General features: G+C 43.2%; 1 protein-coding gene across 1 annotated transcript in view; it reads left to right on the forward strand.

Annotated features, from left to right (window-relative positions):
- The window catches only part of myo10 (myosin X), a 108,896-nt gene that overhangs the window by 65,804 nt on the left and 28,229 nt on the right, over positions 1–14,863 (forward strand). The window contains exons 5-19 of the mRNA XM_070844618.1: positions 3,307–3,441; positions 3,547–3,671; positions 3,939–3,952; positions 4,458–4,542; positions 4,707–4,810; positions 5,471–5,600; positions 6,473–6,591; positions 8,079–8,225; positions 8,587–8,687; positions 9,868–9,934; positions 10,203–10,295; positions 10,952–11,020; positions 11,215–11,297; positions 11,565–11,673; positions 12,499–12,579. Coding sequence (XP_070700719.1) covers positions 3,307–3,441; positions 3,547–3,671; positions 3,939–3,952; positions 4,458–4,542; positions 4,707–4,810; positions 5,471–5,600; positions 6,473–6,591; positions 8,079–8,225; positions 8,587–8,687; positions 9,868–9,934; positions 10,203–10,295; positions 10,952–11,020; positions 11,215–11,297; positions 11,565–11,673; positions 12,499–12,579 — 1,462 coding nt within the window. The remainder of the gene's footprint in view (positions 1–3,306; positions 3,442–3,546; positions 3,672–3,938; positions 3,953–4,457; positions 4,543–4,706; positions 4,811–5,470; positions 5,601–6,472; positions 6,592–8,078; positions 8,226–8,586; positions 8,688–9,867; positions 9,935–10,202; positions 10,296–10,951; positions 11,021–11,214; positions 11,298–11,564; positions 11,674–12,498; positions 12,580–14,863) is intronic.

A 14,863-nucleotide genomic window follows, 5' to 3' on the forward strand; every position in this document is an offset into this window, starting at 1 on the left:
TCCCAAAATGAATCTCACCTTCTGTCTCATCCGCTCATTTGGAAACAAGCTAACATTTAAGATGCCGAATGGAGGGTTTTAAAACAACCGCCTGTGCTCAACTCACACTTCACATCAGTTGTGACCATTTATTTTGGTGTGTTTGAGTTTTGGATGTATTTTCCCAACCTCTGTTTAGTTCACGACATCAAGAAAATGAACCTGTGGACACTTGGTAGTAGCTTGGTCTGCTCTGTTTGACTTCCACCATCTGGTAAAGTTATCTGTGTAAACTATTCGCACTGAAAGCAGTGGTCTGCTCCTTTAGAAGCAGCCGTTCTCATTGGTTTTTCAAGCCTTTACTCATGTGAAGAAAGTGGTCAGAGCTGTTGTTATAGTTACTGTTCATTGTATTGTATATTTATGGCCTCCAGCATTTCTTCCAAAGGTCTTGGTGTGCTTTTTTTTTTATCGTGAAGGACACCTCAGCTGTGAAGTGTCCTGTTTGTGCTGAATAATGTGTCTTTGGGGGACTAATCTAGTGCTGTTGAGCTGCTCTCAGTGTCTGTGTAATGGGCTTCCAGGTTAATAGTTAACATGAGCCTCACACTGTGTGGCTGTGGGTCGCCAGGTTCACGTTTAATGTCACTAGAGGTGTGTGAGGAGTTTCCTCCGGGATCAACCAGTGTTCAGCCAATCTGTTTCTGCAGAGGAACGTATGATGATGTGGGATTTTTATTTATTACAGTGTGTTCATTACAGTTACTGCTCACAAACAGAAGGTTGTTCAAGAGAAACAATCATTTATATATTTAATATCTGTGTTCTTCTTTTTTTTATCTTTATTTAGCACGTAATTAAAACTTGTGAGGTAAATTAGTTTGACAATTAATCAATTCAAGTCATTCAACAAGCAGGAATGCCAGAAAACGCCAAACGTCTGGTTCCATCTTCACAAACCAGATCATTTCTTTGAATTGTATTATTTATATGTTGAATATCTTTTGGTTTTTGCTCTGCTGAATGGACAAAACAAGCAATTTGGAAACATCTCCTTGGCCTCTAGGAGGTGTGACTGTTCCAATGCATTTTGATTAAACTGTTAGTTAATGAATTAAGAATGAATTGTAGGTTTTCAGCTACGCCATAACAACTTTGCTTAAAATGAAGTAGCTTAACTCAGGAGCTTTTGTTTCTGATGCCGCGTTGCATTGGGTTCCTTTAGTTTTTAGAGGGAAGTCAATATGCTGGCTCCTCTAAGTGTTACAGACACAGTGCAGAATTATTTATCTGCTCATCCAAAGTTTTTAAACTGTTTATAAAAGTTCAGCTTCTTGACAGAAAAACAGTGAAGATGGAGTTTTTTTTTAGTTTTTTTTTTTTAGTGAGAGTCAACAAATAAACACAGGTGTTGACGGAGTTGCTGCAGATCCAGAATCCACCCTGGATGGATGCAGCCAGACCCTAAACGAGACGCTCGGATAAAAATATTGTTGAATGGAAAAATGTCTCCGGTCAAGTCGGTGGGTGTGTAAACAAAGCTGTGGTGGGACGAGCATGACGCCAGACACCAGCGACTACAGATCACACCGATGAAACAGTCGTCACCACAGAGAGCGGAGACCAGTTTAGAGTGTGAACAGCCAAAACCCTGAATGATAAAGTACTGTCTGTACTGATCTGTAGCCAGGGGTTCAGATGATTCTTCTCCACTTCAATAGGAACAACCTCACAGAGATTCACTCAGCGCAAACTTTTTCTGCCTGCACATCAAATCCATGCCCTGTTTAAACCAAATTGTCCAAAGCTGAATGTCACATAATCGCAATAATGTTATCAGGAATATGAACTTCAGGTCTCCTTCCACCTTCACATCAGGTGCTGTTGTGCAAATAAAAATGAAAGTTTCAGTGGAGACTTTTGGCCACACGGGCAAACATTATCATCTTATTGAGCTAACATGTTAGCAAGCAGCTGCATATTTACACATCCAGCAAACACACACAGAATTAGCACTTGCAGTTCTTCCACTGGGGGCTCCTGAACTAGAAAAACTTTTACAGCTGATGTGACGGCCAAGAGCTTCACATTAACACGTTCACCACACACACAGCAGACAGGAGACATGTTTGTGTCTATCTGATGCATATTAGTCCACTAGTCACTTTCCTTGTATCTCTGTTTTGGTCTCCACCAACTCCTGAGAAAACTATCTGGCTTTTCTAGCTGTTCTAGGTAGTGAAGAGTGAGTACACCAGCCTGCTTGTGGGGATCAGGTCTGAGGAGAGCGCTTAGACTGAACCACATGATAAAGTTTGGCCCCTAAAACAAAAACAGCGAACTAAAAGATACCAACATGCTTCCTGATAGCCTGCTAGTCTGTGAGTAACCTTTACACCACCCTGTGATGCCTTTATGCACTTCCTCTTGTTCTGTGGAACGAAGGTTTTCCCATCATCATGACCTGTTGGTTTGTTCCTGCATCCTGGATTTCATTGGTGGGAAACAAGTGTCCAGTGCACCATCTAGTGGTGCATGTTCAGAACATGGACCCAGTGCATCATGAGTACTAGTATTAGTACTTCCCATGATGCCGTCAGCTGCAGGGGTGAAAGCTGCATCTCGTGGTTCAAGTCATCAACACCAAACTCACATGTGACTCACTCTGTTGTGAGCAAATGTGACTCTAAACCTGCAGCAGGTGTTTATTCAGGCACAAAACCACCTGCAGGCGAACACACACAGTTTAACCTCTAATGGAGACACACTTCCTCCACACGCCGCTCGTTTTGTCTGCTCCAGTCAAAAGTCTGAACAGATGCTGGAGGCTGTTCAAGACCAGAAGAAACAAAACAGTGTCTGAATGTCTCTGCAGTAGCAAGAACTGTATTTATTACAGCGATATGCTCCCTAAAACATTTAAAACTAGTAGTACTAGTAATAGTAACCCGTGTTTACTTGGGTTATATTACCACTGCTAGTGATTTTGCTTCTGCAAGTGTTAATACTTTGTGGCTTCTATTTATTATAACCAGTTCTATTTCTACTGGAAAGGCTTCTGCTGCAACATCTGCTGCTAATACAGAAAATACTGATAAATCAATAATGATAAGAAAGAATAAAAGTAATATCTTTATTGTGAATAACAAGAAGAGGAGGGTAACATGAGATGAGAGTCATTATATTGTGTTTCTACATTACCTCTGAGGGGGAATCGTTGTCCTCCAGCTCTGCTCTACAGGGAGGACAGCACCTTGCTCGGGGGCAGATCTGAAGGTTCGGCAGTCTTACCTTGTGTGTTTTCTCCCCCCCCCCCCCCCCCCCCAGTGGAGAAAGCGGTGCAGGGAAAACAGAAAGCACCAAGCTGATCCTGAAGTTCCTGTCGGCCATGAGCCAGCACTCCCTGGACGTGTCGTCCAGAGACAGGACGTCACACGTGGAGGAGGCTCTGCTGGAGAGCAGGTGATTATTCATGTTATTTATGGTTTATAGCTTCACAAGGCTTCATCTCCAGAGGACCCTTGTTTGTTGCCGGGTTAATGATCCTGCTCACCTTCCTCTCCGCAGTCCCATCATGGAGGCCTTTGGAAACGCCAAGACCGTCTACAACAACAACTCCAGCCGCTTCGGGAAGTTTGTCCAGCTGCATTTCAGCCAGAAGGGCAACATCCAGGGAGGCAGAATCGTTGACTGTATCCTTTAATACCCCCTCAGTGTCAAGTGGCCACCGCTTCCTTCTCTAGCCAGGCTTTAATGTACAGGAAGGAATGAAGCACTTGAAGGGGTCGGTGGAGCTTCCTCTAAGGGTAAAGACATGCAGAACGCCAGGGACAAGGACCACGGCTGCTCTGGATCTGTTGTTTTTGTAGAACATCAGCAGAATCATTTGGTAGCCTCTGTAGTCATGCAGTCTAGTCTCTCTCTGTTAAATGCCTTGACGGACACTTTTCTGACCACAGACCTCTTAGAAAAGGTGAGCGACCTTCCTCCTGCCTTTAAACTGTCACTCCATCAAAAATCTGTCATCAAACTTCCTGTCGGCTGTTAAGAGTTTCATCCTTCACTGAGAGCAGCCGTCAGTGGTGGCACCTCCATGGTGTGGACACAAAGTATTAAAACCTCCACAAAAGACTATTTCTGCAGGATGATACTCTTTTTTTTTTCATCAATTATCCTCAAAGCTCCAAACATTCATCACTTATACAACAAAATGTGACCACAGGCAGCTTGTGGAGCTTTAGAGGAGACGCAGAATAAATGCAGAAGGATTATGCTGCTGAGTGATTACAGCTTCTGTTCTCCGTGAAGGATGAAACTACCAATATTTCACAGACAGATTTCAAACTGGCAGAGGGTCCGTGTCTGATGCTCAGCAGACATATTTTGGTTGGAGTGCCACGTTACTGTCTGTCTGTGCATGGCTGTTTGTGTTGGGATGAGCGTGAGTGCTTAATGGCCGTGCTGCTCTTTCCCCGCAGAACCGAGTGGTCCGGCAGAACCCGGGGGAGAGAAACTACCACGTTTTTTATGCCCTTTTAGCAGGAACCAACAACCAGCAGAGAGGCAAGTCATTCTGGATTTAACTGAATACAAAATGAATTATTAAAGTGTGTTAAACAGCGCAGGATTGGTGCATACAGGACAGAACGACAATCTAAAGATAATAAAACCGTAATATGAATAGTAACTGTGTGCATTCATGTTCGTGCTTGTTGGTGTTTCCACAGAGGCGTTCGCGTTGACCCAACCGGACAGCTACCATTACCTGAGACAGTCCAGCTGCCTCCCTGACAAGACAATCAACGACCACAGCACTTTTCAGGACGTTCTGGTACAACTGCCTTTATCACTAAAGCATTTATCTGTGTGTGCATCATACACACACACTATATTCACTCACTTCAGCCTTTCCGAAACAATTCTTTTCCACATCTAGGAAGTGTTTTTTTGAATAATTATCCAGACTAGTATGTCATATATTGAATTCCAGGTCATGTTTAAAATATTTGTCCATATATTCACATACATTTAAATGTGCAGCCTGTTCTGTTTCCCACATAGATTTACATCCATTATATTCCTGTATAGGACTCATTCATTCATTTATTCATGAGTATAAATCATAAAGAGAAAGAAACTGTCTGAAAATTGAATCCTAGTGGGACTGAAAAGGAAAAACCACTGCTGCCAAACCCAAACCAACAGACATGCAACTTCATGTCTGTCCAAACCTCCAAAATACCCCGAAAGACTAATCAGCTGCTGGAGACAGATTGGAGCTACCAGCAGCCTTCAGAGGCCGTTTCAGTCTACAAACAGAAAGAAACCAAATCAGCTGTTGAGGAAACGGACACGAGTCCACGAGAAGCCGCCCGCCTGCAGCGAGAACACGAAGCTGCGATCTGAGCTTTTCATCCACTTCTTCTTCTTCTCTGTGTGTGTGTGTGTGTGTGTGTGTGTGTGTGTGTGTGTGTGTGTGTGTGTCTCCCAGAATGCCATGCGGACGATGCAGTTCACTGAGGAGAACATTGGGGACATCCTGCGCCTCCTGGCCGGGATCCTCCACGCTGGGAACATCGAGTTCATGACGGCCGGAGGAGCGCAAGTCTCCTCCAAATCAGGTCAGAGTTTCTCCTCACCTTCCTCACCTTCCTCACCTTCCTCACCTTCCTCACCTTCCTCACCTTCCTCCCTGTCACACCGTCTTTGACCTCAATCTCAGTTTCAGTTTCTTTTTTGTTTGTTTTTTGTCTGTGACCACATAAGGACCTCTAATGGTTGTTTGAGTGACATTGAGTCACTTTGTTAGTGACAGTGTCAGTTCATCTTCACTGTCATGTAATTGTGTATTTGATATTAAAAATAAATGAATTCCCTTCATTTCTGTTAAAGCAAAAAAAAAAAAAGGGTAGAAGGAAGAATTTGAACTTGTGCACTCAAGCAAAGTATCTGAGTAGATAAAAGATGTTTGGTGATTCTTTAAGGAACTGACAGACACCAGTTTGTTGTTGTCTCCTTTGCCCTCCGTCTGTCCTCCCTCTCCTCCCGTCTCCTCTGGGACTGTGAAAATCTGTTGTTTTCCTTTCTGAAGGCCTGTTTTGTTGTTCCATGCTCCAGTTTGCCTGTGGAGCCTCTGAAACAGTTGGTAACATGTTGCACACAGGCTGCACTGTGTTTGGAGACTAACCCTCCAAAGGAAAGCATCCACAGTTTGGTGAACAAACACGCCGTCGTTAATATTCTCTCTGGATGTTCCAGCTTTACGGTCGGGGGCGCAGAGAGGTTTGGCCTTTGTGTGAACGATCTCATTAGGCCCCCGAGGTCACTTAATCACCCATCAGGACTGATGCAAATGTGTTTAACATTTAAGAGTCAAAGGTCACCCTTGAAAAGGTGACGGCAGTTATTGATTATTCAAAAGGCCGTGGTGGCGGCACGAACGAGTGAAGAATGAATGAATGACTGGAGGTTTGTTTGCTCGTCGCACCAGCAGCTCTCAGCCGGACGTCCGACCTCCTGGGGCTGAACTCGGATCAGCTGGCCGAGGTGCTGACCCACCGGTCCATGATCCTCAGGGGCGAGGAGATCTCCACGCCGCTGTCTGTGGAACAGGTCGGTAAACCGCTCACACACCTGTTAATGTGTTCACAGTCTCACAGGGAACTCTGTTTGCTGGTTTTTCGAGAAAAAACTGGGCTCGATGTTTCTTTTTTTGGTTTGTTTTTCTTTTTGACACATAAGCCCCTCCCGGTGGTGCAGTGTGTTGACTCACAGCAGGTTCACACAGGTCCATGTTTGGAATCTGGGGTCTCTCTGTGTGGGTTTTCTCCGGCTTCCTCCCACAGTCCAAAGACATGCAGGTTAACCGGTGACTCCAAGTTGCCCGTCGGTGTGAGTGTTGGTGTGAATGCTTGTCTGTCTCTGTGTGTCGGCCCTGTGATTGACTGGTCAAGCTGGGATTGGCTTCAGCCCCCGCGTGACCCTTAAGGATAAGACATCAATCTGAAATCTATGGCACAAAACAGAGAAAAGCAGCACAATTAAGTTGCTAGAACCAGAAATGTTGGGTATTTAGTTGAATCAACCTCCTAAACAATTACTTTTACTATCCTTATTAACTGCTTACCAACAAAGCTGTAGACTTTCCTCAGCCAAAGAGGCTGGAGCCACCTTCAGCAAACACCAGTGAGAACAATTCATCTCATTTTAGCATGGAGAAAGTTCAGTGTACCTACTGAGTCGGCACGACAAAACAAACACAAAGCAAAACATTGTTGAGGCTTTCCGGCTATTCTCCTCCTCCTCCCCCTGCTCCTCCTCCTCCTCCTCCTCCTCCTCCTCCTCCTCCTCCTCCTCCTCCTGCTGCTGCTGAGCGAGGCCCCTGAAAGCCTGCAGGGGAGCTGAGACTGCACCGTTTCCTCCGTCTACAACTCATCGTGGTTCTGTCGGCAACTGAGTTCATGTTAGTCAGTGATTCACCCATGACTTTCAGGAGGTAAACAAAACACGACTGGTGCCAGACTGGGTGCAGCACCTCATGTAGATGGAAGACCGGCAGTATCATTGAAAAAGAGGGAACACCTGCACTTATTTCATATTTATACATCATGCACATAGAGCTGATGAGCTCTGTGATGGCAGGTGCTGTCAACCATCTTAACCACCCAGAGGGAGAAGCATCCAAATCATCTTTGGTAATTCATTTAAGTGCATGAAATCAGGTACATGGAGAGAAGTAACACTAGAAAGCAAAGCCTCAAAACAACATAATACACATAATATCAGGTACTTACAACCTCTCTTATAACGAAATACACACTTCCTGTGTGTGAGAACATCCTGCTATCAGAGAAAAGCACAACACTGTGTGTGTCAGGGTTCAGATCATCATGTCACTGTCACCACGTCACATCATATTTTCTATTCTAAAGAATGTCTACATGTATGTTTTACCCTGTGAAGCACTTCAGGACGTCTCTGAAAGGTGCTGCATGAATAAAGACGCTTACCTCTTTAAAAATAAAATGGTATTTTCCTTTAAGAAACCGTGTGTGTGAGTTGAGACTAACTGCGGTGGTGTTTTCCCTGCTCCCCTGCAGGCGGTGGACTCCAGAGACTCCATGGCCATGGCACTTTACTCTCAGTGTTTCAACTGGATCATCCGCAAGCTCAACACCCGCATCAGGGGCAAAGAAGACTTCAAGTCCATCAGCATCCTGGACATCTTTGGATTTGAGAACTTTGAGGTGTGTTTGGACTGAGCCAAACAGTACGTAAATGGAAACCAAAACAGCAGATGATTGAGGAGAAAATAAAAACTGAGGGATCTCAGTCCACCTGATATGAACCCAGAATCTAATATTCTCACAGGGGCAAATAATGTTTATTAGATTTACCCCAATGAAATTAGACTCCCATCTCTAACACATGCACACTCAAAGAAACTCAACAACGTGACCCTTTATTTCCCCCAATTATTTTAATCCTATTTAAATTGTTAATCAAGAAAATCAGTAAACACTCTTCAGGGATTCCTTGTTTTTTAGTTCATTAACGCTCCGTCTGTGTTTTCTGTGTCTAAGATCTGCCTCGTTTTGTTCCCCACAGGTCAACCGCTTTGAGCAGTTCAACATCAACTATGCAAATGAGAAGCTTCAGGAATATTTTAACAAGCACATTTTCTCCCTGGAGCAACTTGAATACAACAAGTAGGTGGAAGTAGTTTACTGGTGATGGATCGTTCTGTTTTCTGATGTTTCTCTGTTTCAGCCAAACTGTTCTTTCAGAATAAAGCAAAAAATGAATCCAATTAAGCTGCTGCTAAACTAGGCTGGGGGAGCTTTAAAGGGATAGTTCACGTAGGAGGCTGTTGACAGGAGCAACAGGAAAATGAATTTTAAAAATCCAAACTATCCCTTTAAGCAAGCCTACTGTAGCAGGTGTTACTTCTCCTTATGAAACTTTAACTCTGTCAGTTGTAGAAGACAGTTATGGTAAAGATGTGACCACTATAGTTCCTGCACACTGTGGTCAGAGCAGTAATATAACAATAACGACAATCTATACAAGCTTTATTCGTGTCTTAAAATAGTTTGGCAGGTATGAAATTAGTCTTTCAAAACCAAAACCGTTCCAATAGTAATAACATTTGATTTATCGTGATGTCAGGAGGATGTTGGTCTCTCCGTCTCGCCCTTAAACGCTGCTTTGTTTTGGCTAAGTTAACATGGGAAATATTGTGATTTCACAAGCTGTATATACAGAACATCATTTCATATCCACGGCCGGAGCAGTCCCACCAAATTGTTACCTGATGTTTGTGAATGTTTAGAAAGCACAGCTGGTGAGGTCACCAAGTCCAAACCTCCACCGCCACGATAAACTATTGTTCATTGTTTGCAGCCTGTGTTTGTCCGCTTGGTTTGATGTTCTTGGAGAAAACAGCACAAGAATCCAAAGCTGTCAGCTGGAAGTCCTGACTTTTCTTTGTGCACACGATCCCAGCAGAGAGCTTCTCCCTAAAAAAACAAACTTTTATAAGCATGAAAATCGGACATATAGGAGATAATAAGCCTTTTTCACTGCAGACATTTTGACTTGTCATAGCCGGAGAACCACATACTGTAACATCATTAACGATGGCTCTGTCCCAGTAAGCTGTGACAACAAGCACCCAGAAACTAAAGCAGCTAAATGGAATCCAGCCCTCATTCATGTACTTATTTAAACCTACTGGGACAAGTCAAAATGTCCTCTGTGAAAAAGGCCCTGAGGGGGTCTGTGCTCACGTTCATGTCAGCTAAACTACCTTTAAATGGAGCCCACGGATGAATGGATTTAAAATGTCTTTGCCTCTTACTGTCTTTTTGTTTTGGCTGCGTTGTGCAGGGAAGGCCTGGTTTGGGTCGATATCAACTGGATGGACAACGGAGAGTGTCTGGATCTGATCGAGAAGGTGCGTGGGCGGCTCAAAGAACTGTGGAGTTATGCACAATTATCATATTTCTCGAAAGCGTTATTCCTGGTAAAAGAAGTCATAATGTAGTTATAAATAATGAGATATTATTCCTCCTACTGACCTTAAAGGGGAGGTTACATTAAAATGATTGTTTATATGATAATATATGATATTAAAAACTAAAATAATAAAGTAGGAGATCAGTGGTGAGGATAAGAGCAACTGCGACGATGAGGATGATGATGATCTCTCTGTGTTTCCATAGAAACTGGGTCTCCTGGCACTGCTGAACGAGGAGAGTCACTTCCCCAAAGCCACAGACGACACCTTACTGGAGAAACTCCACAGCCAGCACTCAGTGCGTCCCCGTCAAACACACTTGGGTTCATCTTTTCCCCTTTTTAACACCAAGATTCTGCTTCACATCCGATCTAGTGGATGTCTCATTTACCTTCGCAACTCCAGAGCGTCTCATCAAGAGTTGTGCTACAGTTATTTATATATATTCAATGATTATTTTGATGGAGTAACATTTAAGTCCTCAGATCAATATTTCATCATCCACAACAGCTTTTCCTCTTGACGATGAAACAATAGAGCAGACGACCATCCAGTGCTAATAGGACACTGATAGAAACAGTCCAGTGCACAGAGCCTGGCTTTTGCAACTGGAGCAACCAGCTTGACGTGATCTATACTGACTAACACTGATGTAACTGCCTCGAAGACTTGAATTGATGTGAGCGCTGGTAAATCTCCCAATAAATATATTTCCTGGCTATGCTCTGCCTTGTTAAACAGGATTGTGATGGAATAAAAGACAGTTTGAGATATAAAAGGGAGTGGAAAAGCCACATTTTTTTATACTAGTAGGATCATTTAAAAGTTTTTTTTTTTGCTGGCAAAGGTGCTTTTTCTTATTTTACAAGTTTCAGGCAGGCGTGATTTCAGTCGACAGAAGGAGAAGGGGCGTTTGTTAGAAGTAATCAAAGTGTTTCCTTTGTCTTGCTGCAGAAAAACCCTTTCTATGTGAAACCACGTGTTGCTGTGCACTACTTTGGAGTCAGGCACTATGCAGGAGAGGTAAGACCCCCGATATGTGAGCGAGGATCTGCAAGAGAAGATGTCTAAGATGCTCCTTGTTTGTTCTTCAGTTTTCAGAAAAATACTGAGTCATTTAAACTGAGGAGCTGCAGAGGCGAACACGTGTTCTCGTGCTGCTCCTCTGTTCTTTGTTCCTGTCAAACTCTCTGACGCCCCCCCGTGGCCTGTTGCAGGTGGTGTACGATGCGAGAGGCATGTTGGAGAAGAACAGAGACACTTTCAGGGACGACATCCTCAACCTGCTGAGGGAGAGCAGGTGGGCTGAAGCCTTTCTCACCTTTATTTAGCCAAGGAGTGTCTTTCTTCAGCCTGTTGGAGTTTACATATAAAACCAGAATAAAGTATTTCGATAGATTAGATAAAGATGTAACGGTTGAAATGCATTTATATGGACATATATATAAATGTTGACCATCGCTATGCTGCCTTCTTACTGCACTACATCCACGTTTATTTTCCACCTCGTTTTAACTGGTTTAGACGTATTTTGCAGCATTCTCAGTGTTTCCCTTCGCCCCGCCAGGTTGGACTTTGTCTACGATCTGTTTGAACACGTATTGAGCCGAAACAAACAGGACACTCTGAAGAGCAGCTCCAAGCACAAACGGCCCACCGTCAGCTCCCAGTTTAAGGTAAGTCAGAAAGAGTTATGTTACTAGTAGTAGTAGGGGAAGGAGAATTAGCAGCAGTGGCTGTTATACTAGTAGACATAGTGGTACTGTAGCAGTGGTGCTGAAATACTTAAGTATTATTAGTAAGTGTAAGTGTATACTTACTAAACAGAGAGAAACAGTCTTAAGATTACTGTTTATTAAAGTTGTAGTGACAAGAAAGAACGTTATACTAGTAGTAGAAGTAATAGTAGCAGTAATAGGTGTGGTAGAAGTAGCACTACAGTAGAAACTGCAATAGCAGCAACAGATGTAAGTGTTGTAATAGTAGTAGAAGTATACTTAACAGCAGTAGCGTTGTTGTAGAGGAGGCAGGAACTATTTAGCAGTAACTTGTTGAAACAGTAGTAGAAGTAGCTGTAGAAATAGTAATAACAGTAACAGGCATTGGTGTAATACCAGTACATGTAGTGGTAGTACTGGTACTACCAGTGTGTTAGTACTATCGTAGGTAGTAGCACATGAAAACAGCAGTGGGTGTAGTTATCACAGCAGTAATAGTGGTGATGGTAATACTAGTAACAGAAGTAGCAGAAGTGAAAATGGTTGCAGTCAGTAATAATAGTAATGTCTTAGCAGCAGTGATGGTGGTAGCTGCTGTGCAGAGTACTGACAGTACCAGTAGCAGTGATGTCTTTGTTAGGAGCCACAGTAGTGGGCTCAGTAGGTGTGATGACACCTCTGCTGAAAGCTGAAGTTGTAGGACTGTGGAAACGTCGACAGTAACAGAAGCAGTAACAGAAGCAGCAGTGACGCTCGTAGTAACGCAGGTTTGCTCCGCTGCAGGACTCTTTGCACTCCCTGATGGCCACGCTCAGCACCTCCAATCCCTTCTTCATCCGATGCATCAAACCAAATAATCACAAGGTGAGTGCTTGCATATGTATTCATGAACACACACATTTGTACACACACCATTTTGCCTTTAGCAAACATTAGCAGGTCAGGATGTCGATGTGTGTGTGTGTGAATCGTTTGTCATTTAATAATCAAACAGACCTCCCCCACCAACCGGCCGCAGACAGGAATGAGAAGTGTCGGGTCTTTTCAGTGCCCTCTGACCCCTGGTTGCCTGGCAACAGGCTGCAGTAGAGGAGAATGTACACAAATGATATACAGGAAGGACGGGAGGGATCCACCGTCGGCACGGTGACCCCCACCACTGCTGATAATCCACATTCACAATGCTTTGTGTGGCATTCATGTTTTTGAGTGAGGAATGAACTAACTAGTCCTAACTCAAAACACATCCCAGTTTTACTGTTACATGAAACTGGTGACCAGCTCCCATGTTATCTTGGTGGATGAGGTGCTTGGAAAGCCTTTTTAAAGCGTTTTAATTGTTCCTGGAGCATTTGGAAGACACTGACTTTTCCTTTTGGGATATTCTCTCGTCAGTGCTGCTGGCCAGAACGGCAGCACAGCTCGCAGGCAACAGACGGCAGCATAAATGAAAATACAGAAAGAAAAGAGACATCACCATATGACTAGGTAGTAACAAAATAAAAGCATTAAATACAAAATATTAAATTTAAGGTGCAGTTCCTGTAATTTCCACTAGATGGACCAACAATAAATATCAATACTTCAACTGTATTGAAGTAAAGAGGAAAACTCCCAACTTCTTCCCCCCCAATGTCTTTTCTTGAGATACAAAGCAAATATTCTGAGTTCTGTCCCCCTTCGATAACTTCTGGTCCTTTAGGGTTGAACTGAATCAGAAATACTTTATTTATCCCCAGGGGGAAATTCGGGCGTTGCCTAATATCCAAAACAGGATGCTTCAGTTTTCTGTCTGTATAACAAGTAGAATGGTTATTATTAATATTACTGGACAGTAAACTTTGAGGGTTTGCCATTTAATAACCGACATCCCATCCAGGTGACGTCACATGATCGGCTCCCCAGGCTGCCTGTGTACTGACAAGCTCATAGGCAGGACTATTCTTAGATCAGTATCCCGTTGATATCTGTCTGCTTGCCTTGTCGATTCATTAACGTCAGACGTGTCAAGTTTAATTCCAAATACAACATGGAATCGCTCCTATTGATTTGCTGATGTCAGTAAGTATTGATGGTTCCCATGCTTGGTCATCAGTGATGGTTTGCTGCTAGAGGATCAATGTTTTCATCACTGTGAAAGTCACTGGACTGCTGAGCACAAACTAATGTGTCATCTAATCACACATTAGATTTTAAGGAAATTAAAATGCTGTTTAAGCCACGATTTAAGCTCCCAGAGCAGTTTTAGCTGATTTCTTTCAAATTATTAAACAAATCCCCAAATCAGAGTGGGAGCGTCTCATCAGCAGTTAACGATAACGACTGATGATCAGTTTTACAATTTAAATCCAACCAGACGAAGTTTGTGATAATGAAAGTGAAATCCCAGATTTCATATCTGAACAGAAACTCTTCTGATCTGGTTTTGAGAATCAAAGTGTCTCATCAGAGACAGAGAATAATGGCAGCGCTGTGGTTTTATAGTGCGTCGTATTGTCGGGTGTTCACGTTATTCTGTCCACCCCCTGTCTATTCACACCACTCGTGTCTCGGATGTGGACTCTGGGGAGTGTGTGACGCACATATGACACGTCTGTACCGTCACTGTTTCAGTCTGTCGTCTGAAACACACACACACACACACACACACACACACACACACAGAGGGACCCTCTGTGTGTGTGTGTGTGTGTGTGTGTGTGTGTGTGTGTGTGTGTGTGTGTGTGTGTGTGTGTGTGTGTGTGGTTTCTGATCTCGGTACGTCACATTTTTTGATTTACTGACCAAATTGTGTGAAAACAATCACAGTTTTCACTTCATGTTGTATTTAATTCAGACAACTTTTAACATTTGAGAGATTTTGCTTATTTTCTACATGTAAAAAAGGTTTTTGGTTAAAGAAATGTTTGTTTTGGTATTTCTTCTTAATGTAAACAGGTTTTTAGAGCTCAGGTCAACATGGCAGCATGGAGTAGTTAAAACAGGACTGAATACAAAAGTTGTAAAGAGCCTGAGACTATTTAAAAACTGTTCAGTGCTTAATGATGCCTGGTATGAGGGCAGAGCTTCCAAATTAAATTTGTCTTATAAATTATTCCCAGAATTCCTGCATGAGTGTGGAGACACTGATCTGATAGAAACAGGACGC

Source organism: Pempheris klunzingeri, chromosome 15 (assembly GCF_042242105.1).
Source record: "Pempheris klunzingeri isolate RE-2024b chromosome 15, fPemKlu1.hap1, whole genome shotgun sequence".
Taxonomy (NCBI): domain Eukaryota; kingdom Metazoa; phylum Chordata; class Actinopteri; order Acropomatiformes; family Pempheridae; genus Pempheris; species Pempheris klunzingeri.